Source organism: Chiloscyllium plagiosum, chromosome 10 (assembly GCF_004010195.1).
Source record: "Chiloscyllium plagiosum isolate BGI_BamShark_2017 chromosome 10, ASM401019v2, whole genome shotgun sequence".
Lineage (NCBI taxonomy): Eukaryota > Metazoa > Chordata > Chondrichthyes > Orectolobiformes > Hemiscylliidae > Chiloscyllium > Chiloscyllium plagiosum.
In genome coordinates, this window is record NC_057719.1 from 49204066 (window position 1) to 49227699 (window position 23634).

Sequence of the window (23634 nt, forward strand, 5' to 3'; positions counted from 1 at the left end):
TCCAACTCATTGGCCCATCTGATCAAGATCCCGTTGTAATCTGAGGTAACCTCCTTCGCTGTCCACTACACCCCCAATTTTGGTGTCATTTGCAAACTTACTAACTACTACTTATCCTCACATCCAAATCATTTATATAACTGATGAAATATAGTGGACCCAGCACCGATTCTTGTGGCACTCCACTGGTCACAGGCCTCCAGTCTGGAAAACAACCCTTCTCCACCACCACCCTCTGTCTACTACCTTTGAGCCAGTTCTGTATCCAAATGACTAGTTCTCCCTGCATTCCGTGAGATCTAACCTTGCTAACCAGTCTCCCACGGGGAATCTTGTCGAATGCCTCACTGAAGTCCATATAGATCACATCTACTGCTCTGCCCTCATCAATCCTCTTTGTTACTTCCTCAAAAAAACTCAATGAAGTTTATGGGACATGATTTCCCTTGCACAAAGCCATGTTGACTATCCATAATCAGTCCTTGCCTTTCCAAATAAATGTGCATCCTATCCGTCAGGATTCTTTCCAACAACTTGCCCACCACTGACGTCAGGCTCACTGGTCGATAGTTCCCTGGTTTGTCCTTGCCACCTTATACAGTGGCACCATGTTAGCCAACCTCCAATCTTTCCACACCTGACCTGTGAGTATCGATGATACAAATACTTCAACAAGAGGCACAGCAATCACTTCCCTAGCTTCCCACAGTTCTAGGGTACACCTGTTCAGGTCCTGGGGGTTTATCCACTTTTTTGCGTTTCAAGACTTCCAGCACTTCCTCCTCTGTAATATGGACATTTTTCAAGATCTATTTCCCTGCAGTTTATATCTTCCGTCCTTTTCCACAGTAGGTACTGATGCAAAATACTCGTTTAGTATCTCCCCCCATCTGCAGCTCCATGCAAAGGCTGCCTTGCGCCTTATTCTCTCCCTATTTACCCTTTCAGCCTTAATGTATTTCTAAAAGCACTTTGGATTCTCCTTAACTCTATTTGCCAAAGCTATCTCATGTCCCCTTTTTGCCCTCCTGATTTCTGTCAACTATACTCCTACTGCCTTATACTCTTCTAAGCATTCACTTGATCTATTCTGTCAATACCTGACATAGGCTTCCTTTTTTTTTAACCAAACCCTCAATTTCTTTAGTCATCCAGTATTCCCTATACCTACTAGTCTTTCCTTTTACCCTAATTGGAATATAATGTCTCTGGACTCTCGTTATCTAATTTCTGAAGGTTTCCCATTTTCCAGCCGTCCCTTTATCTGCGAACATCTGCCCCCAATCAGCTTTTGAAAGTTCTTGCCTAATACTCTCAAAATTGGCCTTTCTCCAATTTAGAACTTCAGCTTTTAGATCTGGTCGATCCTTTTCCATCAGTATTTTAAAACTAAGAGAATTAAGGTTGCTGGCCCCAAAGTGCTCCCCCACTGACACCTCAGTCACCTGCCCTGCTTATTTCCCAAGAGTAGGTCAAGTTTTGCATCTTCTCTAGTCGGTACATCCTCAAACTGAATCAGAAAATTTTCTTGAATGCATTTAACAAATCCCTCTCCATCTAAACCCTTAACATTATGGCAGTCCCAGTCTATGTTTGGAAAGTTAAAATCCCCTACCATAACTACCTTATTATTCTTACAGGTAACTGAGATCTCCTTACAAATTTGTTTGACTAATCCGGGGTCTAAAGTACAATCCCAATAAGGTGATCATCCCTTTCTTATTTCTCAGTTCAACCCAAATAGCTTCCCTGGATGTATTTCTGGGAATATCCTCCCTCAGTACAGCTGTAATGCTATCCCTTATCATAAATGCCACTCCCCTTCCTCTCTTGCCTCCCTTTCTGTCCTTCCTGTAGCATTTCTATTGTAGAACATTAAGCTGCCAGTCTTGTCTATCCCTGAGCCACGTTTCTGTAATTGCTATGATATCCCAGTCCCGTGTTCCTAACCATGCCCTGAGTTCATCTGTCTTCCCCGTTGGGCCCCTTGCATTGAAATAAATGCAGTTCAATTTATCTGTCCTACCTTGTTCTCTGATTTGTTCCTGCCTGCCCTGACTGTTTGACTTGCTCCTGTTCTCAATTGTCTCAGATTGATCTATTTCTTCACTATTGCCTGGGTCCCACCCCCACCTTACTAGTTTAAATCCTCCCGAGCAGCTCTAGCAAATTTCCCTGCCAGTATATTAGTCCCCTTCCGATTTAGGTGCAATCCGTCCTTCTTGTACAGGTCACTTCTACCCCAAAAGAGCTTCCAATGATCCAAAAATGTGAACCCTTCACCCATACACCAGCTCCTCAACCATGCATTCATCTGCTCTATCCTCCTATTCCTGCCCTCACTGGCTCATAACACCGGGAGTAATCCAGATATTACTACTCTCGAGGACCTCCTTTTTAAATTCCTCCCTAACTCTCTCTACTCTCCCTTCAGAATGTCAACCTTTTCCCTTCTTATGTCGTTGGCTCCAATGTGTACAATGACGTCCTGCTGACCCCTCTTCACCCTTTAGGTCATTCTGCACTCTCTCTGAGATATCCTTGATTGTGGCACCAGGGAAACAACACACCTTTGAGTTTTTGCTGCTGGCCACAGAAATATCTGTCTGTACCTTGGACCACAGAGTCCCCTAACACAGTCGATCTCTTGGAACCCGACATATCCCTTGTTGCATTAGAGCCAGTCTCAATACCAGAAACTTGGCTGTTCGTGCTACGTTCCCCTGAGAATCCATCACCCCCTATATTTTCCAAAACAGCATACTTGTTTGAAATGGGGATAGCCACAGAAGACTCCTGTACCACCTGCCTACCTTTCTTACCTTTCCTGGAGTTAACCCATCTATGTGACTATATCTGCGACTTTACCTCCTCCTTATAACTGGCATCCACCATGTCCCCTTGCTGTTGTAAATTCCTCATTGTCTCTAACTGTCTCTCCAACCAATCCATTCGATCTGAGAATTTGCAACCAACGGTATTTATTGCAGATATAATCCTCAGTAACACTTAAACTCCCTAAGCTCCCACATCCTACCAGAAGAGCATATCACTCTACTGAAGGTCATTTTTGCTTCTTTCAATCTACAGACCCAGAAAATAGCACTGTCTTATTCCTCTACAAAACACTACGCCAGGTTAAATTAATTATTATGGCTGATATTTTTAAGTTTAATCAAGAGACATATCTCAATATAGCTTACAATCAAGAAAGAACTCACTCTACTCACTACTGCAGACTTACTGCAAGGCCACGCTTAAAATATTCACTTGTCTGTTTCTGTGCTGTGACCTCTCCCAAATAGGTTCCTCCAAGATTAGTTGTAAAATTTCCCAGGTGCACTCCGATGTCCAGTGATACATGAATTCAAACAGCAAAGGCAGTAACTGTGCAGGTTCGCTGTTGTTATAAGTACTCTGCAATCTCACCCTTAGTCATGGACTCTACAATTTTAGCAGTCACCAAGATCAGATTAACCGGCCTGTAGTTTCCTATTTTCTGCCTCCCTCTCCTTAAACTGGGGTGTTACATTAACCATTTTCCAGGCCCCTTGGAACTCCGCTGACTCAGTGATTCCTGAAACAACATCAACAATACCTTGACAATCTCCTTCAAAAATCTGGCATGTCGTCCACCTTCAAGCCTTTGAACTTCCCAGCCCCTTGTCCTTAGTGATAACCACTACTCTCACCTCTGCCCTCTAACTCTCTTGAAGTTCTGGTATGTTGCTGGTGTCTTCAACTGTGGAAAAACTGATGCAAAATCCCTCTTTGTTTCTGATGCCATTCCTTTGTCCCCATTAATACTTATCCAGCCTTATTTTCCAGCAGTCCAGTGCCTACTTTTGCCTCTCTTAGTTTTCTGACAAAACTCTTACTATCTTCTATTATTTTACTAGCTAGCTTACCTCATATTTCATCTTCTACCCCTTATTGTTTTTTTAGTTGTCCTGTGCTGGTTTTTAAAGACTTGCCATTAATGTTCACCATATTGTATGCCTTTTCTTTTGCTTTTATGTTGTCCCTGACTACTTTTGTCAGCCATCGTTGCCTCATCCTCCCTTTAACTATGTTTCTTTTTCTATAAATATCTGTTCTTTGAGATTTGATTTCATATCTGTATGTATCTCAACTGTTTCAGTCGCAAGTTTTCATGTTTCTCTTCTTAATTTGTCTCAATTTCATTTACTTGCCACTCTCTCTTCAGACTCTTACTGACTTAATTTACTCCAGTTGCTTAAATATCATGACTGCTACACTTCCCTAACCACTTCAGTGTCTATCATATTAATTTCAGTTTCCTCTGTCTCTTATCTGATTCAGCCTTACCCGTGTTTCAAACTTTTCATTCCCTCTCACTTACCTATTTGTGTCAGACTTTGATATCTGCTTAAAAGCAACAGACTGTGGATGCTGGAACTGGTGGCATCTGTGGAGAGAGAAACCGAGTCAATGCTTCAAGTCTAATATGACCTTTCTCTGGGAAGAATAATTGTACTGGACTTGAAATGTTAACTCTGTTTCTCTCTCCACAGATGTTGCCACATCTGGCAGGTTTCTCCAGCATTTTGTTTTTATTTAAGGTTTATTTCAAATTTATAAAAGCTGAAGTTCCTGCAGCTGAAATTGTGAAATAGGGAATGAAAGAAGCGCTCAGTGGATCAGGCAGCATTAGGGGAAGAGAAAAAAGTGTGTATGTGTGTAATGAGGGGGAGCGAGGTGGGAAGTGTGAGAAATACATATTTAGTCGGTGCTGCTAAAATATGGATATAGTGTTCACAATGCATTTTTTAAAAATAAAAAATGAAAAGATATTTGTTCTTCATTGGAAGCTATGACAATCAAACACTGAGAATCTGATTCTTTAAATAGAATATTTGCTTTACAATTTAATCTCCTCTTCATTTACACTTATTAAAATAGACAATTTATCTTCTTTTTCCAGGGGTATGCTCACTGTGTGGATGTGTACATAAAACAGTGCCAGGAGGTAATCTGTTTTAAGTCCTCTTTCTGTGTAATTGTTTCTGTTTCGTTGTATTAATTGTCCAACAGTTTTGTTTATATACATGCAAAATGTGTTCTTGAAGCTCTGACTATGTTTGCTGTAATACTGTAATCTTTTGATTTTGTAGTGTAGTTAAAATCTTGTCTGTGCAGGTTTCATATTTCAGGAATGATTTATTTGAAGATACAGCCACGTTATGCCAACGAGTAAATAAAGAAGTTCGTGAAGTCTTCAGCAACCCAGAGAATGTGATGGCCAAACTGATACAAAACATTTTTGAAATTAAACTTCAGGTAAAGGGATTACTATTGCAGATAAAATTTAATGTTCTTTAACGAGGGAAAATCCAAGCAGTTTTACTTCCTACTCGTGGTTCAGTGAATGCATAGAAAAATTAAAGCATAGAATGGGGACGATTACTCTGCCTGTCTGCATAGTCAACTCCTCTAGTTTCATTCACCTGCCTTTTCCTCATCTGACGTTTTCTCACTCCACATTTATTCATTCTCTTTTTGAAATTTCAATTAATTTTACCTCCATTTCCTTCTCCGGTAGTGATTTCTGGATCTTAACAACTTAATTTTTACAGAAAGTTTTTCCTCATGCCAGATGAAGGGCTTTTGACTTAAACGTCGATTTTCCTGCTGCTCAGATGCTGTCTGACCTGCTGTGCTTTTCCAGCACCACTCTAATCTTGACTCGAATCTCCAGCATCTGCAATACCCACCTCCGCCCTGTATGCATATTTTGTCAACCACCTTAAATCTGTGTCTTTTATTTTTCGATTCTTCTGGCAGTGAAAACTGCTTTTCTCTACTGTAGCCAGAGCCCCTTCAGTTTCGAGCATTTCTTAGTCTTCTGTTCTCTAAAGGAAACCACCTTCAATCTCTCTTCAAACTGTGCATCCTTCGTAAAATGCGGAGCCCCAAACTGGATGTAGCATATTAGTTGATGTTGAACCAGTATTTTAAGCAAGTTTATCATAACATCCTTGTTGCACTCTTTTATTTGTAAAGCCTGAAATCCTGCACGTTTTTTTCACTGCTTCCTCTCACGTTCTGTCATCTTCAAAGATTTTGCATATTAAGCCAACTTGTCTTCACCCTTTTAGCATTGAAACCTTTCTCTTGTGTTGCTCCTCCTTTTTCCTATCAAAATTAGTCACAATACACTTCATTGTGTTAAATCCCATTAACAATTTTGACTGCCATTTCAACTCTTGAAGTTTAGGTCTATCACCCGAACAGTTCATCTTAATTTTAATGATCTGCAAATGTGTGCTTTCTACACTAAAATTTAGTTTATTACTGTACATGAAGAGGAGTGGTATCCTAAAATGAGCCCTTGGGGATTCCTTTCTATACTTTCCTGCAGTCTGAATAAAAAGTTGACTGTTTATCTTTCCAGTTGCTTAGCCAATTTTATTTCCGTACTGCTATTGTACGACTTACTCTCGGAACTTTAACATTACTGATCTGTTTTGTGATGCTTTATGAAATACTTTTGAAAGTCCATGCACACTACATCAATTTCATTAGCTTGTCAACCATGCCATTTGTTTGTTTATTTTTTGACGTATATGAGCCCTCTATTGCCTTGAGTGCTGTTATACCAGGAAAAATAATTTAATATAAGGCACCAACCCAATGACAACAATAAATCATTACTTAACTTAGGTTTTGCAAGATGATCTTTCGACTGCATGTCTGTACCATATCAAGAATATGCAATTCCTCTTTAATAACATCTCTGTTCTTTCCTTGCCTGAGTACATTGCTACAAAAACCCTCATGCATGGCTTTGCTATCTCTAGGCTTGAGTCTTCCAACGTTGCTCTGGCTGACCTCCATCCTCACAGCAAATCCCATTCACTGATCAAACTCACTAACCTATACTGGCTCCCTTTCTAGCAGTGCGCCTGTTTTAAATCTCATTGCTGATCTCAAATCCCTTTAAGGCTTCACTCTTCCATATAAGTTTTTGCATACAATTGCAGTCAGTTCTGCTATAACACATGTTTCTTCAATGCAATTTGGCTTTAATGCAGTTGAAAACTTTAGCCTGTTACTTGTGGAATGTGAACTTTTATTACCTGTATAGGTTCCTGAAGAAGGGCTTATGCCCGAAATGTCGATTCTCCTGCTCTTGGGATGCTGCTTGGCCTGCTGTGTTTCTCCAGCACCACATTTTTCAACTCTGGTCTCCAGCATCTGCAGTCCTCACTTTCTCCTAGGTTATAATGCGATTCAGGCCTGATTAGTTTAAGTGGGGTGGCTATTGCGAATTTTCTTAACGCGTGATCACATGAGAATGGAACTATCATGTTATCAGAACTGACTGTATTGAAAGTTTCTGTTCCCCAGTTCAGTCCTATAAATCCTTGGGTTTTATCATTGCATCACTGGAGGTGGCCATATCTTAAGTTGTCTAGGCCCGAAGCTTCTGAATTCACTGTTTAATCCTTCTCACATCTCATATTTTCCACTTTTGTCTTCTTTTAAAATGCTGTTAGAAGCCATCCCTACGATGAAACTTTTAGTCACCAGTCCTTATGGGCCATGGTATCGAATTTTGTTTAAAAGTGCACTTCTGAAGTGGCTTGGTATGTTTTATTGTGTGAAAACAGCAATTTATATGAACGTTGGTTATTGTTTTGCTTAATTTGGAAAGAATATTCATTTAATTTTTTTGATAGGAACTCTGATAGAACTTTAGTCTTAATTTTGTCACTCCAAATTACTTTAACTTCTTTGTCATATTAAATTAAATGCCATAATAACAACCTTTTTATAAATCTTTAATGTAGCAACATATCCCAATGGTTAACAGGAGTGATTTTCAGTATTAGAAAAATTGACAATGAAGTAGGGACAAGTGACCAACAGTTCGGCTAAGAATAGGTTTTAAGGAGTGTCTATAACAGTGGACTGACTTAGGATGTAAGCTACAGAAGTTTGGGTGACCTCCAGTTTACAAGGATATAATATGGAGGCTGGACAGGAGTGTGTTGGAATAGTCAAGATTGAAGGTAACAGAAGTTTGGGTGAGGGTTTCGGCTAAGGCAGTAGTGAAAATCAGCTAGCAATTGGTGATCTTGCTGAATGAGAAGATATGGGATCAAAACCTGAGTGCAAGGTCAAGTAAAATGCCAAGGTTGTGAATTGTCAGAGACCATGGAATGGTGTTTGTGTTGAGGACCAAACACTGGCTCCTACTTCATGACAATGTCTTATACTTGCTGTGCTTAATGCATGCCATTTAACTATGTTTTCTCACAAATCTGTTTTTTTAAAAAATGGATGTGCTACAGTTTAAAAACAGTAAATATCAAACAACTTATAAGTTCAGTCTTGGAATCTTGATCTTTGAGCCAATTCTCTTGTGACACATAGCCAACCCTTGCTTGTTCTGACTTCCTGATTTATCATGATTATCATTAAGGGGTTTAACGTATTTAATTTGTTTTTAAAATGTAAATTCACCATTATGAACAATTTGCTAGTGTTTGTGATTGCATTTTAATATTTCTACTGCAGAGGTGATTATTCGCTGGGCACTTTCACCAGCGATGTGACTGCTGCAGTCAGATTATTGTCACTAACTGTTAGCAGATTCAATATTCACATTGAGTGCTAGAAACTCTTGTCCATTCTATGCCTGTTTAGAGTTTTATCCGAGATCGATTAGAAGAATGTAAAAAGTCTGATGCAGAAGAATACCTAAAGAATCTGTACGATCTGTATACAAGGTAAGATGTTACCAGTAATGCCATCTTTTAACTGTAAGAAACTCCTGCTTCTGTTTTAGGCCCTGTAACCAGCATTGATAGATCATTTTTAAAAAAGTATGAAGTCTCAGTCATTGACTTCAAGAAATTAAAATATGAATTCCAATGTGTATAATGGGGAGTGATATGAGGGTTAGGGAGGAGGTGACTTATTAATCACTGTGTATCAATCTACATTTAGTTTTTATAGATTAACAACTTACAAAATATTTAATCTCATTTTGATTTGAATTACAATTTGCCAGTGACAAGATTGATATACTGTATCTATTAAGGTGAACAGAATTTTCCTTTGTTTTTCTCATCTTGTAATTTGTGAGCAGTTGTTTCAGCTACAGTGAGAATGTTCACTTTCTAAACACTCATTTGATCTGTATAATGAATATTTCTCAATGTGCAATATTTGTGTCATATTATTATTTTCAAGGTGATTATGTGGGAAGTAAGCTCATAATTTGTCAATGGCAGTTTCTCTATTACATATTTAATCAAACCAATCCATAAACTTTCAATGTGCAAGGAAATAAATAACTTATTTTCTGTCTGTTGTAGAAAGTTATCTTAAAACTATTTCCCTTCTGCCCTTTTTTAGAAAATAACCGGTAACCATTTTTCTGCATACAATGATTTGATTAAGATATTTTGTTCCTGGAACGACCTAAGTTCTTAAGCATTCAGAGTGAAAAATCCCAGAATTTAAAAAGCAAATGTCTTTTGCAGTCGGTGATTTCCATCAATGGATGGAGTTACACTGTAGCTAGGAGTCAAGATCTGACTATATAAAAAGAGCACAACATGATAAAGAGTGCATTAAGAGAATTATTTGAAAGGTGAAAGGAAATATACTGATAATTGACTTTCAGCAACATAAATACCTCCTCTTACGTGTGGTTGAAAGAAGGCTCTACCATTGAAAATTTTAAAACAGTGTAGCCAGGGAACTGAGAGGATGGCATGGTGGCTGAGTGGAGAATTTATTGTAAAGCTTAAAAGAATAGGAAAGAGGGATAAAGTGGTAAATATGAACTACATCCTGAGCTCTCCTCAGCCGAGCGAGTTGTGTTTGAGACTTCAATTCCCTTGTAATGGCCAGTATGTTGCACATTGGTTCTTTCCTGGTATGGGTGACTTAACATTTGTATTGTATTTCTTATACACCAACTCTGAAATTCGGTCCCTCTTAGGTGACAGGTAATTAGGTCTCAAGTCCGGTTCCTCAAATATAGTAAAATAAAACACCGAAGAATTGCAATACTCAAATGAAGAAACTAACCTGATTAAAGTAAACATTAAGCAACCTTTGGGTTTGAATTATGCATTTGCATTGAGAATTGACACTGTCCTATTCATAGCATCACTTATAAATTTACACACAGCTTGAAACTTATTATAATCCTAAAATGCTAATGTGGATTCTGAAATCAGAATTTGCAGATAATGGAACTGAAAAACAAAAACAAGCCTTGAATTTGGTATAACTTGATAATAGTTTTAACTTGACACGTCAAAAGCTGAATAGTATATATTCCAGCGTTTTAAGAGTCAGGAGGAAATTTGGGAAGCTCTAATGATCTGTTACAATTGACAATTAAAAAATACTGTCCTTGAGCAAGATGTTAGTTTCAGTACACCATGCTGCAGCATTTTATACAATTTACTTGAGATGTCACTTGCTCATTAAATGGTCCAAGTGACTGGTCGAGCAATATTTCACGTTGAGTTATGTTGAGTGCATTACAGTTAAGCCTCAAATGTATGCCTGGTAATCAATTCCATTATATTACAAAAGATCACAGCAACACTGTCTATTTCATGGATGCCTGAGACATTTTTGTCACTTTTGAAATTAGATTAGATTAGATTACTTACAGTAAGTAATCTAATCTAATCTAATTTCAAAAGTGACAAAAATGTCTCAGGCATCCATGAAATAGACAGTGTTGCTGTGATCTTTTGTAATATAATGGAATTGATTACCAGGCATACATTTGAGGCTTAACTGTAATGCACTCAACATAACTCAATGTGAAATATTGCTCGACCAGTCACTTGGACCATTTAATGAGCAAGTGACATCTCAAGTAAATTGTATAAAATGCTGCAGCATGGTGTACTGAAATGATGAAAAGACACTTTATAAATATTAAGAGATTTCTTATATTCTGCGAATGCATGGGAAATTTTGAGAATAGTTAAGGTATTGAATGGAGGAATGAAAATAATACATAAACATTAGGGGACAAATGTCAGTTTGGATGGAAATGGTTGGGTAGAAGTGAGGATTTTATAGTCCTATTTCCTATCTACATAATTTGTCTTGACCTCAAACTAGAAATACAATCTGAAAATTTAACAAATGTATCAAACTGGAAGAGCAAAGCATAAACAGAAAGTGACTATTATATACTGGTGGGCAGGATAATGCCAAAATAAAGTTTCTGGTGGCACGGTGGCACAGTGGTTAGCACTGCTGCCTTACAGTGCCAGAGACCCGGATTCAATTCCAGCCTCAGGCGACTGTCTGTGTGGAGTTTGCACATTCTTCCTGTGTCTGCATGGGTTTCCTCCGGGTGCTTCGGTTTCCTCCCATAGTCCAAAATTGTGCAGGTTAGGTGAATTGGCCATGCTAAATTACCCGTAGTGTTAGGTGTAAGGGAATGGTTCTGGGTGGATTGCTCTTCGGCGGGTCGGTGTGGACTTGTTGGGCCGAGGGGCCTGTTTCCATACTGTAAGTAATCTAATCTAATGTTAGTAAGGATAAGTGTACTGTACTGTAATTTGCAAAGAAAAATGGGCAACATTTGTACTCTGCATACATGGAAGTTTACTGAAATTAGCAAAACACGGAGTGGAAAGAGACTGATAAACTTGACGCTCAATAAATCTCTACAATGCAGAGCATCAATAAACACAGCTATTGGAATGTGTCAGAAATAATTTTAATTCCAGGTGCAGCAATATCCTGCTCAAGTTGTATTATTTCTAGATGTCACCACTTTCAGTACTGCGGTCAGTTTTGGTTATTGAAGTATAGGAGACTTTTGGCTATCGGAAACCATACCGAGATCCATGAGTCTGATTCCTAGTGTTCAAAATTGAGGCAAGAATGGAAGTATTTAAGCTTTTCAGTTTTGCAAAGAGTCACCTGAAAGTTGATAAAGAAATATAGGAAGAAAACTATTATATATGCTTCTACATATTATTTTATAAAAGTAGGCATTTACTGTTCATCCCCATTTAGTCATAGTCATAGAGATGTACAGTATGGAAACAGACCCTTCGGTCCAATCCGTCCATGCCGACCAGATATCTCAACCCAATCTAATCCCACTTGCCAGCACCTGGTCCATATCCCTCCAAACCCTTCCTATTCATATACCCTTCATATTCATATACCCATCCAAATGCCTTTTAAATATTGCAATTGTACCAGCATCCACCACTTCCTCTGGCAGCTCATTCCATACACATACCACCCTCTGCATGAAAAGTTGCCCCTTAGGTCTCTTTTATATCTTTCCCCTCTCACCCTAACCTATGCCCTCTAGATCTGGATTTCCCCCACGTCAGGGAAAAGACTTTGTCTTTTTATCCTATCCATGCCCCTAATGATTTTGTAAACCTCTGTAAGGTCACCCCTCAGTTTCCGACGCTACAGGGAAAACAGCCCCAGCCCTAGCCGATAGCTCAAATCCTCCAACCCTGGCAACATCCTTGTAAATCTTTTCTGAACCCTTTCAAGTTTCACAACATCTTTCCGATAGGAAGGAGACCAGAATTGCGCACGCTATTTCAACAGTGGCCTAACCAATGTCCTGTACAGCCGCAACATGACCTCTCAACTCCTGTACTCAATACTCTGACCAATAAAGGAAAACATATCAAACGCCGCCTTCACTATCCTATCTACCTGCGACTCCACTGAAAAGGAACTATGAACCTGCACTCCAAGGTCTCTTTGTTCAGCAACACTCCCTAGGACCTTACCATTAAATGTATAAGTCCTACTAAGATTTGCTTTCCCAAAATGCTGCACTTCACATTTATCTGAATTAAACTCCATCTGCCACTTCTCAGCCCATTGGCCAATCTGATCAAGATCCTGTTGTAATCTGAGGTAATCTTCTTCGCTATCCACTGCATCTCCAATTTTAGTGTCATCTGCAAACTTACTAACTATACCTCTTAAGCTCATATCCAAATCATTTATATAAATGACAAATAGTAAAGGACCCAGCACCCATCCTTGTGGCACTCCACTGGTCACAGGCCTCCAGTCTGAAAAACAACCCTCCACCACCACCCTCTGTCTTCTATCTTTGAGCCAGTTCTGTATCCAAATGGCTAGTTTCCCCTGTATTCCGTGAGATCTAACCTTGCTAATCAGTCTCCCATGGGAACCTTGTCAAACGTCTTACTGAAGTCTATATACATCACATCTACTGCTCTGCCCTCATCAATCCTCTTTGTTATTTCTTCAAAAAACTCAATTAAGTTTGTGAGACATGATTTCCCACGCACAAAGCCATATTGACTATCCCTAATCAGTCCTTGCCTTTCCAAATACATGTACATCCTGTCCCTCAGGATTCCTTCCATTTGCCCTTGAAAAGTCAACTCCTTGAATCACTGAAGTTTTTACCTCACTGAAGTCCATGTGGAGTAGGTGAATCCACAGTTCAGTTATGGAAGGAGATCTGGGATTTTAGCCCAGTGACTTCAAAGAGCAGCAATCTAGTTCCAATTTGGAATAGCATTTGGCTTGGAGGAGAACTTAGATTGTTTTCACCTCCATTGCTGCATTCTAAGTGCAAGATCTTAATAGTTTTTATATAAATGCAAGCCTTTATTTATTAATGTCTTTTATGCAGCACAGGGCACTTCATGATAGCACTTTACAGTTCATGAAGTAATTTTGAAGTATATTTCATTGTTGTAATGTAGAGTACACCGCAAGCTCTCACAAAAAGTATGATAATTGCTGGATATATTTTTATGATATTGATTAGGATTAAACATATTTTGGGCACCACAGAGAATACCTCTAATCATCATCACAATAGTGTCATGATGTCTTGGCAGAACTGCCAGGGTCTCTATTTTCCAAAAGACAGCCCCTCTAAAAGTGAAATACTCTAGTATTCAGTCTGTGTTGATTTTTATTTTTACTTAAGTTCTGGAATAAAAGTTGAAGAATTTAGGAATGCTATCAGCTGAACCATGATTGCAGAGGTTGACATTTGGAACTACATAAGATACAAGTTAGGTCGCAGCTTGAGTTTTGTGTATAGTTCTGGTCATCACAAGAGTTGCATAATTGCTCTGGAGAGAATACAAGATTGTTGCCAGCGCTTGAAAATTGCACTGAAGAGGAAAAGTTGAATAGGCTAAGGTGGTTTTCCTTAAGTCAGGCAAATAATGAGGTAGCCACTGTTGTGCTCAAGAAGTCTGTGCTCCACAAGCAAATTAGAGGGAATGTAGCTCCCTGAGGGTGGTGGTTGGTTGGAGTTCACTGCCTGGTTTGGCATTTGAGGCAGAAACCTTGAATCTGCACTGAAACACTATAACCTGCAATGCTAAGTGTTAGTAAATGAGATGAGAATCAGCAGCCAGTTTATTCAGCTGGTGCAGACATGATGATGAGCTGCATGACTTCTTTGTGTTTCTTAATATTTCCATGTTTAAAGCTTGAAAAGGTTTATCCAAGCTAAGCTGCAGGGATAAAAAAACGGACAGTAACTCAAACTATTGAGAATAAACAATGCTATCCTAGATTTTCTTGATGCATTCTGACGGTCACATAGAATGCATTTCCAGATAGCGTCGAGAGGATTAAAAACTTGTTCATTTCAGAAACAATTGGATGTCATAATGAATTCATTTTTTTAGACTAGATTAAAGTGAGTTATCTTCCTCAACTGTAGATATCATGCAGCAGTGATCTGTGCTGTTTGTTAGAGAATTATTTCAGTGTCAGCACTTAGAGTCATAGAGATGTACAGCACGGGAACAGACTGTTTGGTCCAACTCGTCCATGACGACTAGATAGCCTAACCTAAACTAGTCCCATTTGCCAGCACTTGGCCCATAATCCTCTAAACGCTTCCTATTCAAATACCCATCCAAATGCTTTTTAAATGCTGCAGTTGTACCAGGCTCCTCCACTTCCTCTGGCAGCTCATTCCATACACATACCACCCTCTGTGTGATAAAGGTTGCCCCTTGGGTCTCTTTCATATCTTTCCCCTCTCGCCCTAAACCTGTGCCCTTTGGTTCTGGACTCCCCTACCCGAAGGAAAATACTTTGTCTATTTATCCTATCCATGCCCCTCATGATTTTATAAACCTCTATAAGCCTCTGATGCTCCAGGGAAAACAGCTCCAGCCTGTTCAGCCTCTCCCTATAGCTCAAACCCTCCAACCCTGGCAACATCCTTGTAAATCTTTTCTGAACCCTTTCAAGTTTCACAAAATCCTTCCGATAGGAAGGAGATCAGAATTGCACACAGTTTTACAAAATGGCCTAACCAATGTCCTATACAGCCACAATATGACCTCCCAACTCCAATACTCAAAACTCTGAACAATAAAGGAAAGCACTTGTAAGCCTCTTCAAAATTTGTTAACTCCCACCATTTAGATGATGATTACACTTCCATGACAGCTCTACATCCAGCTGTTGTTTCCTAGCATATAAATCGGTAAACTGCTTTTAAATTTGCACATTTTAACAGGATTTCTTCTTCAATTTTTCTTGATGCGTATTACATATGATTGGAAAAGAAAAACCAAGCACCAGATTCTTGCAAGGCTTATTTTTTATAGGTTACTTAGTGCACCACATCATGACAGTACACTAATATGCTGTGCCTCAAATGGTGAGGTACAGGTTTAAATTAAAACAAGCATGGCACTATTCACAGATCGTGGACTTAAACTTCACCTGTTGTCTCTGGCTAATGTGGCAAGCTTAGGTTGTTTTTTATTCCATAAATGTAAAGGAAGCATGAAAGTCAACTCAACTTGACATTTTTTTAAAAATGCTACTTAGGATTTAGTTGTACATTATTAGCAGGGGGTTTGAAGCTGGTAATAAATAATCATTTCTTGTAATGTCTCTGCTTTACAGGACCACAAGTTTAGCAAGCAAGTTAGCAGAGTTTGATCTTGGTACTGATAAACAGACATTTCTGGCAAAGATGATCAAAGGCATTTTCCTTTCATACCTGGAAAATTATATCGAAATTGAGACAGGATACTTGAAAACTAGGAGTAGCATGGTGTTACAACGCTATTACGATTCCAAAAATCATCAAAAACGGTCCTATGGATCTGGAGGGTAAGTGCAGTAATATAAAGTTTTGATAAAATAGCCATGATTAATATTTTCTGATATTTTAATTGTTTTTTATGTTCAGAAGCTCTTGATTTTTCTCAATTTTCAGATTGGATTTTGTTTGTGTATAAAGATACCAGGTGTATTGTGTGAGACTATTAGATTGAGAATTTAGCCCTGACTTAATCACTGACTTAAATTGACACATGCAAAATTCTACAGTTCAAAGATTCTAAAATAAAACCTGAGGTACTTGAACTATTTAACAGTATTCTTAGTCCTAACTATTGGTTAGGACTAAGAGTACTTTGCAATCTATTTCCAGGTCAAGCTTGGGGATGGAGGGGAAGCAAACAGGTTTGTGATAAGATAGTAGGAAGGGGAAGTTAAATGATAAAAGGGGCAATGGTGAAAGCCGAAGCTATACGCTAAAGGGGAAATTAAGGAAACAATAGTTGCATCTCAAGCATGTGTAAACGAGAGCGCAGAGTCACCCCAATGGCTACAAAACTTAAGGGACAGAGGTTACAATTAAATATTGCATTTCAAAAATGAGAGAAAGCAGGAAATACTTTAATTAAAGTCTTGACATGACTAATTTAATACTCCCTGCAATGTTTTGTTCAAAGTGGCCAGTTCAGTGTGAGCTACTAATAAATTTTAGGCAACCGTTTTTGTGGATTGTTTTAAATGGGATAATTTGTAAATTCTTGACTTTAGCAGGTTCCATATCTAACCTTCCTTTCCGCTCCAAAAAACTCCCTATTAAACTCAACATTTATATCCTAACTGACTTGACAAACATAAACTTTCCTTCCTCAATCTTTTTGAACTGTCGGCAACCTTTGACATGGTTAACCAACTCCAACATCACTGTTATGTAGCTGAGTGGACTGCTGCCACACAGTTTTATATGAATCTAATTGAATTGAAACTATTACTTCCAATAACTTGCTCTTAAGCAGTTGCCTCTGGAGTCCCCAGAAGCATGTTCCTTTGTCCTTTCCTTTTCTTCTGTAACTGCTATCCCTGTGACAGAATCTGGAAGAACGTTAGTAATTCTGACAGGTGCACTAATGACATCTCGCCCCACCTCACCATTACCGCTCATGCCACCTCCACAGTTGCATTTTCAGGTAACTTGACAACATCTAGCAGAGCAAAAATTTACTTCCATTTAGTATTAATAAGGCTGAAAGCAGTCTGAACTCCAAATTCTATTCCAACTCCCTGTCTATTCCTGGCAACTGCCTTAGATTAAACAACCTTCGTGTCACATTTAACTTCAATATGCGCTTCCAATGTCATGTTAACATAATCACTAAGATTGACGCTTTCCATTTCTCTAACCCTGCACGATTTTACCCATACCTCAGCTCATTTGCTGCTGAAGTCCTCATTCATGCCTTTGTTCATCGACTGAACTCTCAAGCACTAGAGCCCATGTCTTGCATCAAATCCCAACAGCCCCATGCTTACTGACCTCCTTTCAAAACCTTTCTTGGCTTTGGCCCCTTCTTGTCTCTATTATCTCCTTCAACATTACAATTTGGAAATATATGCACTTCTCAAATTCTGGCTTATTTTGTATACCTGATATTAATTGATTTACCATTGGTGCCTGTACTTTCAATTGCCTAAGCACATGTACACGCCTTCTCTGTCTCTCCATCTCCTATTCTGCCTTTTAAAAGTTGTCTTAAATTTGTGTCTTCCATCAAATTTTTTGTCATCTATGACTCTCTCATTTTTATGGTGCTTCTGTGAAATGCCATACTTATTGCATTAAAGGAGCGATATAAATGCATGTTACCTTCCTGGCTGCTGTGCATGGGTGTATCATAGAGGAATCATTGGATATGACTAGTTTCTCCTGAAGACATAACCAATCATTGATTACAGAAACAAAGATTACTTTGTTCAAACTACTTATTTATTTTCACTCCTGAAAGAATTTTAATGTTTGGGATTTCAAAACTATAAATGTTGAAAATATTTTTTTCTAAAGTTTATAGTGCGCAATAGATATTCTTTCTATCCTTATCAACATAATTGAATTCAAAGTAATCTAGTTTTTTGAGGCAAGCTGTAATAGTACATATCTTATCAAAGCCGCCTCATTGACAAATCAAGCATAAATCAGTTTATGAAGCCTGTAGCAAAACTGCGTGTGAAATTCAATTTCCGATGATTATTAAACTGGGTCCTAATCATAGAGTGAAAGCAATTGGTAGTGGGTCAATCGAAAAGAATAGTTGGTGATTGCATTTCCCTACTCATGCAATGTTCCTCAAATGACCTATTGTGGAAATTATTTATTGTCACATCAGTGATTAATTTCCTTATTCTTATCAAATGTAATTTCCTTTACAGGTCCCACCATGAATTCAAGAAAAAATTTGAAAGTTAAGTTTTTAATGATGACCCATTGCTGTGGATCTGGCCTAAGTTTGACTCCAGAACCACAGCAATGTGATTGACTCTTAATTGCCCTTTGGGCAAGTAAGGATGGGCAATAAATGCCAGCAATGCCCTCATTTGATGAATGAATTTTTGTAAAAAATTGAGCAGTTTTATATATTACATTTATGGAACAAATCTATAAAGATCTACATATCCCTTCCTTTGCTCTTTGTTAATATGCTTATTACTCAATTAATTTATACCATAATCAAACAATTTATCTGATTCATACAATAAAGGTTTCTTATCTTTGATGGACAGCCATTTACAGTGCCAATTTAATGATTACTTTGGTGACTGAGTTTGCTTCAGGCCTGACATCCAATTTGGATTTCACAGAAGAGTCTAGAAACCAGCTTAGCTTGTCTGTACATGAGAGCATTTATGAATTTATCTAATTAAATACCATGACCTGAATACACAGCAGGTGCACTTCATCATTATGCCCCCTTTTGTAATATTTGGTATGTCTATATGATTACATAATTAAATTTAAGGTACAGTGCTTTGAAGAAGCATTTGGAAATGCAGTACAGTGAAGTGTGAAGAAAGTAATTTGTAATTTACTGTAGCTGATTTTTAAAAAGTTGTCTAGTTGCTCAAGTGTGTATATTAACTGCATACATTGAAGTTTGTTTCCCTGCATTAACCTCTGTGCTATTTGTTGAATGGAAGAATTCCTTTTAGATGAAAATTAAATGTATTTGATTCAGCGAGGGCAAAATACTTCCCTCCCTCTTTCGTTTTTATGATTCCCTAATAATTGCAGCACTTCAAAACCATGCTGAAAATGAGTCTGCATTTGGAGCCACTGATGCACTTTGGCAAATTGATCCTCTTTACACCTTGGTTCAGCCACACTTTTACCAACTTATCACCTCTGTTTCAGAATGCTTCACTTGAGTTTGGGTAGAATTGTCTGTACATTATCATTCTGTAAATGTTACAGTGATGCCTCTTAAATTACATATGTCAGAATCACATGCATATAAACTAGCTTGAAACTGTCTAATCTGTTTTCTGAATCATTAACACTATTAAAGATGTTATCACGGATAATTTTATTTTAAATTTACTTTCAAGTCTGTTGAATGTTATACTCTATTGGACAGAAAAAATTGGGAGAAATTGCTTGACATCTCATTAAAGTCAGTTCCAAGATGTTTTGAAAGAATTTACAATTTGAAGAATATTTTAAGTTGAATGTTTTAATTTTACTAGAATTATTTTGAAGGTTTTTTTGTTTATTTTATAAAATTCAATTAGAAACATTACTTCAGTTTATTTTAATATTTTTGGGTGAAGTTAGTTACTAGATGAATTCTGAATTTAATATTTAATGTCAGAGCATCTTGACATGTGGGCTAGGATCATTAATTTTTTAGAATACTGCCTACCTCATTAATTTTAATTATTTAATTCTTATTCTGGTCAGCCCAAAGCTTTGTAGATTTGGAACAAATTCATTGATTTTGATGATGATCAGAATTATTGACATTACTTCTACTTACAAATGTCTCTTTTAAATGCTCTGCAGCTCAGAGTTTAGATTAGATTAGATTCCCTACAGAGTGGAAACAGGTCCTTCGGCCCAACCAGTCCACACAGACCCTCCGAAGAGTAATCCACCCATTTCCCTCTGACTAATGCACCGAGCACTATGGGTAATTTAGCATGGTCAATTTACCTGACCTGCACATCTTTGGACTGAGAGGAAACCCACGCAGACACAGGGAGAATGTGCAAACTCCACACAGACAGTTGTCCGAGGCTGGAATTGAACCTGGGATCCTGGTGCTGTGAGGCAGCAGTGCTAGCCACTGAGCCACCATGCCACTTTTGTGCAGAAGAAATCAAAGTTGGCTCAAATTTCTCCTATTTCTTGACCCATTTCAGTTGATTAGGATAAACCTGATTCCTTGTGCAATTTTGGGCTTTTTCCCAACAAAAATTGTTTTGAAATTCTGGCAATATTTTCATAGCATCCTGCTTCGAAACATTTACTGAGTCCTGTCTCAATCTTCTGCTGTTTACAGAAACAGCTCTTTCATGTTTTCTGAAATATTCACATCTGTTCTATTAAAAATCAGAATCAAAACTTGTAGATTTCCTGATTGCCTGAGTGATAACATTATTGCAAAATATCAGACGCTATGGCTGGCAAAATACCATGCTGTTACATCCTCTCCTAGATGGCTTCCATTTTCTTGTAAAAAGGTAAAATAATTATGAGCAAAACTGTTTAAGTAATTTTATGATTGTGAAAATTCGTATATGCAATGAAAACTTTGGAACCTTACTGTGTGTGTGTGTGTAAAACAGTTTGAGGCACTGACAGCCAGAGGGTTTTACATAGAAGATTCAATGAATTTGCTTACTACAGTAAACCTGCAGGAAATCAGAACAGGCCAGCAATCTGTAATATTGTGCACTGAATTCAGTTTTTTTAGAAAAGGTAGCTTCTGTTATGGCTTTAATGTTAGACATTCAAATGACTACAAGAAGTCTCAGTCATGTCTGACACCATAGGAGAGTCAACCTGTGTAATCTCAACTTTTGCTTATGGTATACTTTTATACATGTTTGTCCTCTGCAAATTAGTACAGTTGTTAATCTTTGTAAATTTTGGATGTTTCTGTGAAATAATAGATGTGTATCTTGTAGGATTCAGGACCTAAAAGAGCGAATTCGCCAACGTACAAACTTACCACTGGGGCCAAGTATTGACACGCATGGCGAGACATTTTTGTCACAGGAGGTAGTTGTCAATCTTTTGCAGGAGACCAGACAGGCCTTTGAGAGGTGTCACAGGGTAAGAATGTTCTTCAAAAAAGAATAATGTTCCTTGTACTGTATTGTTGAGGTTTGGGCTATATGATGGTTTTTTTCAAATATTGATGCCTTGCCGTCCTTCAATTTTAAAATTTCTGCAGGTGGATATTCTGGGGATGATTTTCACTGGGGCAGTCAATATAATTATTATGTTAAGCAGTGTCTATTTTTGCTAATTCTTAACTTTTTATTTATAGCTGTCTGATTCTTCTGATTTACCAAAGAATGCTTTTCGAATATTTACTATTCTCGTGGAATACTTGTGTGTTGAGCATATTGACTATGCTCTAGAAATTGGACTTGCAGGTAATTTTCATTATTTGATAATTCAGTGCATGGAAGTTTCTCAGTGGATAGGTAAAGGCTTTTTAAAAAATTAATTAAATTAATGATCATCCAGCATTCATTCCGAGCCCTTATTTTGGCTGAACTTGATTTGATCGACTCTAGCTTTAATTTTGGTGACAATGTTCAGTACAAAAAGAAAGACACAGTATAATATGCATTGAGCCATAGAGATGTACAGCATGGAAACAGACCCTTCGGTCCAACCCGTCCATGCTGACCAGATATCCAACCCAATCTAGTCCCACCTCCCAGCACCCGGCCCATATCCCTCCAGACCCTTCCTATTCTATACCCATCCAAATGCCTCTTAAATGTTGCACTTGTACCAGACTCCACCACATCCTCTGGCAGCTCATTCCATACACGTACTATCCTCTGCGTGAAAAAGTTGCCCCTTAGATCTCTTTTATATCTTTCCCCTCTCACCCTAAACCTATGCCCTCTAGTTCTCCCCGACCCCAGGGAAAAGACTTCGACTATTTATCCTGTCCATGCCCCTCATAATTTTGTAAACCTCTATAAGGTCACCCCTCAGTCTCCGACGCCTCAGCCCCAGCCCCAGCCTGTTCAGCCTCTCCATGTAGCTCAGATCCTCCAACCCTGGCAACATCCTTGTAAATCTTTTCTGAACCCTTTCAAGTTTCACAACATCTTTCTGATAAGGAGGAGACCAGAATTGCTCGCAATATTCCAACAGTGGCCTAACCAATGTCCTGTACAACCGCAACATGACCTCGCAACCCCTGTACTCAATACTCTGACCAATAAAGGAAAACATACCAAACGCCGCCTTCACTATCCTATCTACCTGTGACTCCACTTTCAAGGAGCTATGAACCAAGATCTCTTTGTTCAGCAACACTCCCGACCTTACCATTAAGTGTATAAGTCATACAAAGATTTGCTTTCCCAAAATGCAGCATCTTGCATTTATCTGAATTAAACTCCATCTGCCACTTCTCAGCCCATTGGCCCATCTGGTCCAGATCCTGTTGTGATCTGAGATAACCCTTTACGCTGTCCACTACACCTCCAATTTTGGTGTCACCTGCAAACTTACTAACTTTACCTCTTATGCTCGCATCCAAATCATTTATGTAAATGACAAAAAGTAGAGGACCCAGCACCGATCCTTGTGGCACTCCACTGGTCACAGGCCTCCAGTCTGAAAAAACAACCTTCCACCACCACCTTCTGTCTTCTACCTTTGAGCCAGTTCTGTATCCAAATGGCTAGTTCTCCCTGTATTCCATGAGATGTAACCGTGCTTATCAGTCTCCCATGGGGAACCTTGTCGAACGCCTTACTGAAGTCCATATAGATCACATCTACTGCTCTGCCCTCATCAATCATCTTTGTTTCTTCATCAAAAAACTCAATCAAGTTTGTGAGACACCATTTTCCACGCACAAAGCCATGTTGACTATCCCAAATCAGTCCTTGCCTTACCAAATACATGTACATCCTGTCCCTCATGATTCCCTCCAACAACTTGCCCACCACCGAGGTCAGGCTCACCAGTCTATATTTCCCTGGCTTGTCTTTACTGCCCTTCTTAAATAGTGGCCCCACGTTTGCCAACCTCCAGTCTTCCAGCACCTCACCTGTCTCTATCGATGATACAAATATCTCAGCAAGAGGCCCAGCAATCACTTCTCTCGCTTCCCACAGAGTTCTCGGGTACACCTGATCAGGTCCTGGGGATTTATCCACTTTTAACCGTTTCAAGACATCCAGCACTTCCTCCTCTGTAATCTGGACATTTTGCAAGATGTCACCATCTATTTCCCTACAGTCTATATCTTCCATATCCTTTTCCACAGTAAATACTGATGCAAAATACTCATTTAGTATCTCCCC

General features: G+C 38.6%; 1 protein-coding gene across 1 annotated transcript in view; it reads left to right on the top strand.

The window, feature by feature from the left end:
• Window positions 1–23634, top strand: part of exoc5 (exocyst complex component 5) — a 184791-nt gene that overhangs the window by 138763 nt on the left and 22394 nt on the right. Inside the window, exons 9-14 of the mRNA XM_043698437.1 lie at window positions 4946–4990; window positions 5161–5301; window positions 8674–8756; window positions 15925–16134; window positions 21259–21406; window positions 21624–21732. Coding sequence (XP_043554372.1) covers window positions 4946–4990; window positions 5161–5301; window positions 8674–8756; window positions 15925–16134; window positions 21259–21406; window positions 21624–21732 — 736 coding nt within the window. The remainder of the gene's footprint in view (window positions 1–4945; window positions 4991–5160; window positions 5302–8673; window positions 8757–15924; window positions 16135–21258; window positions 21407–21623; window positions 21733–23634) is intronic.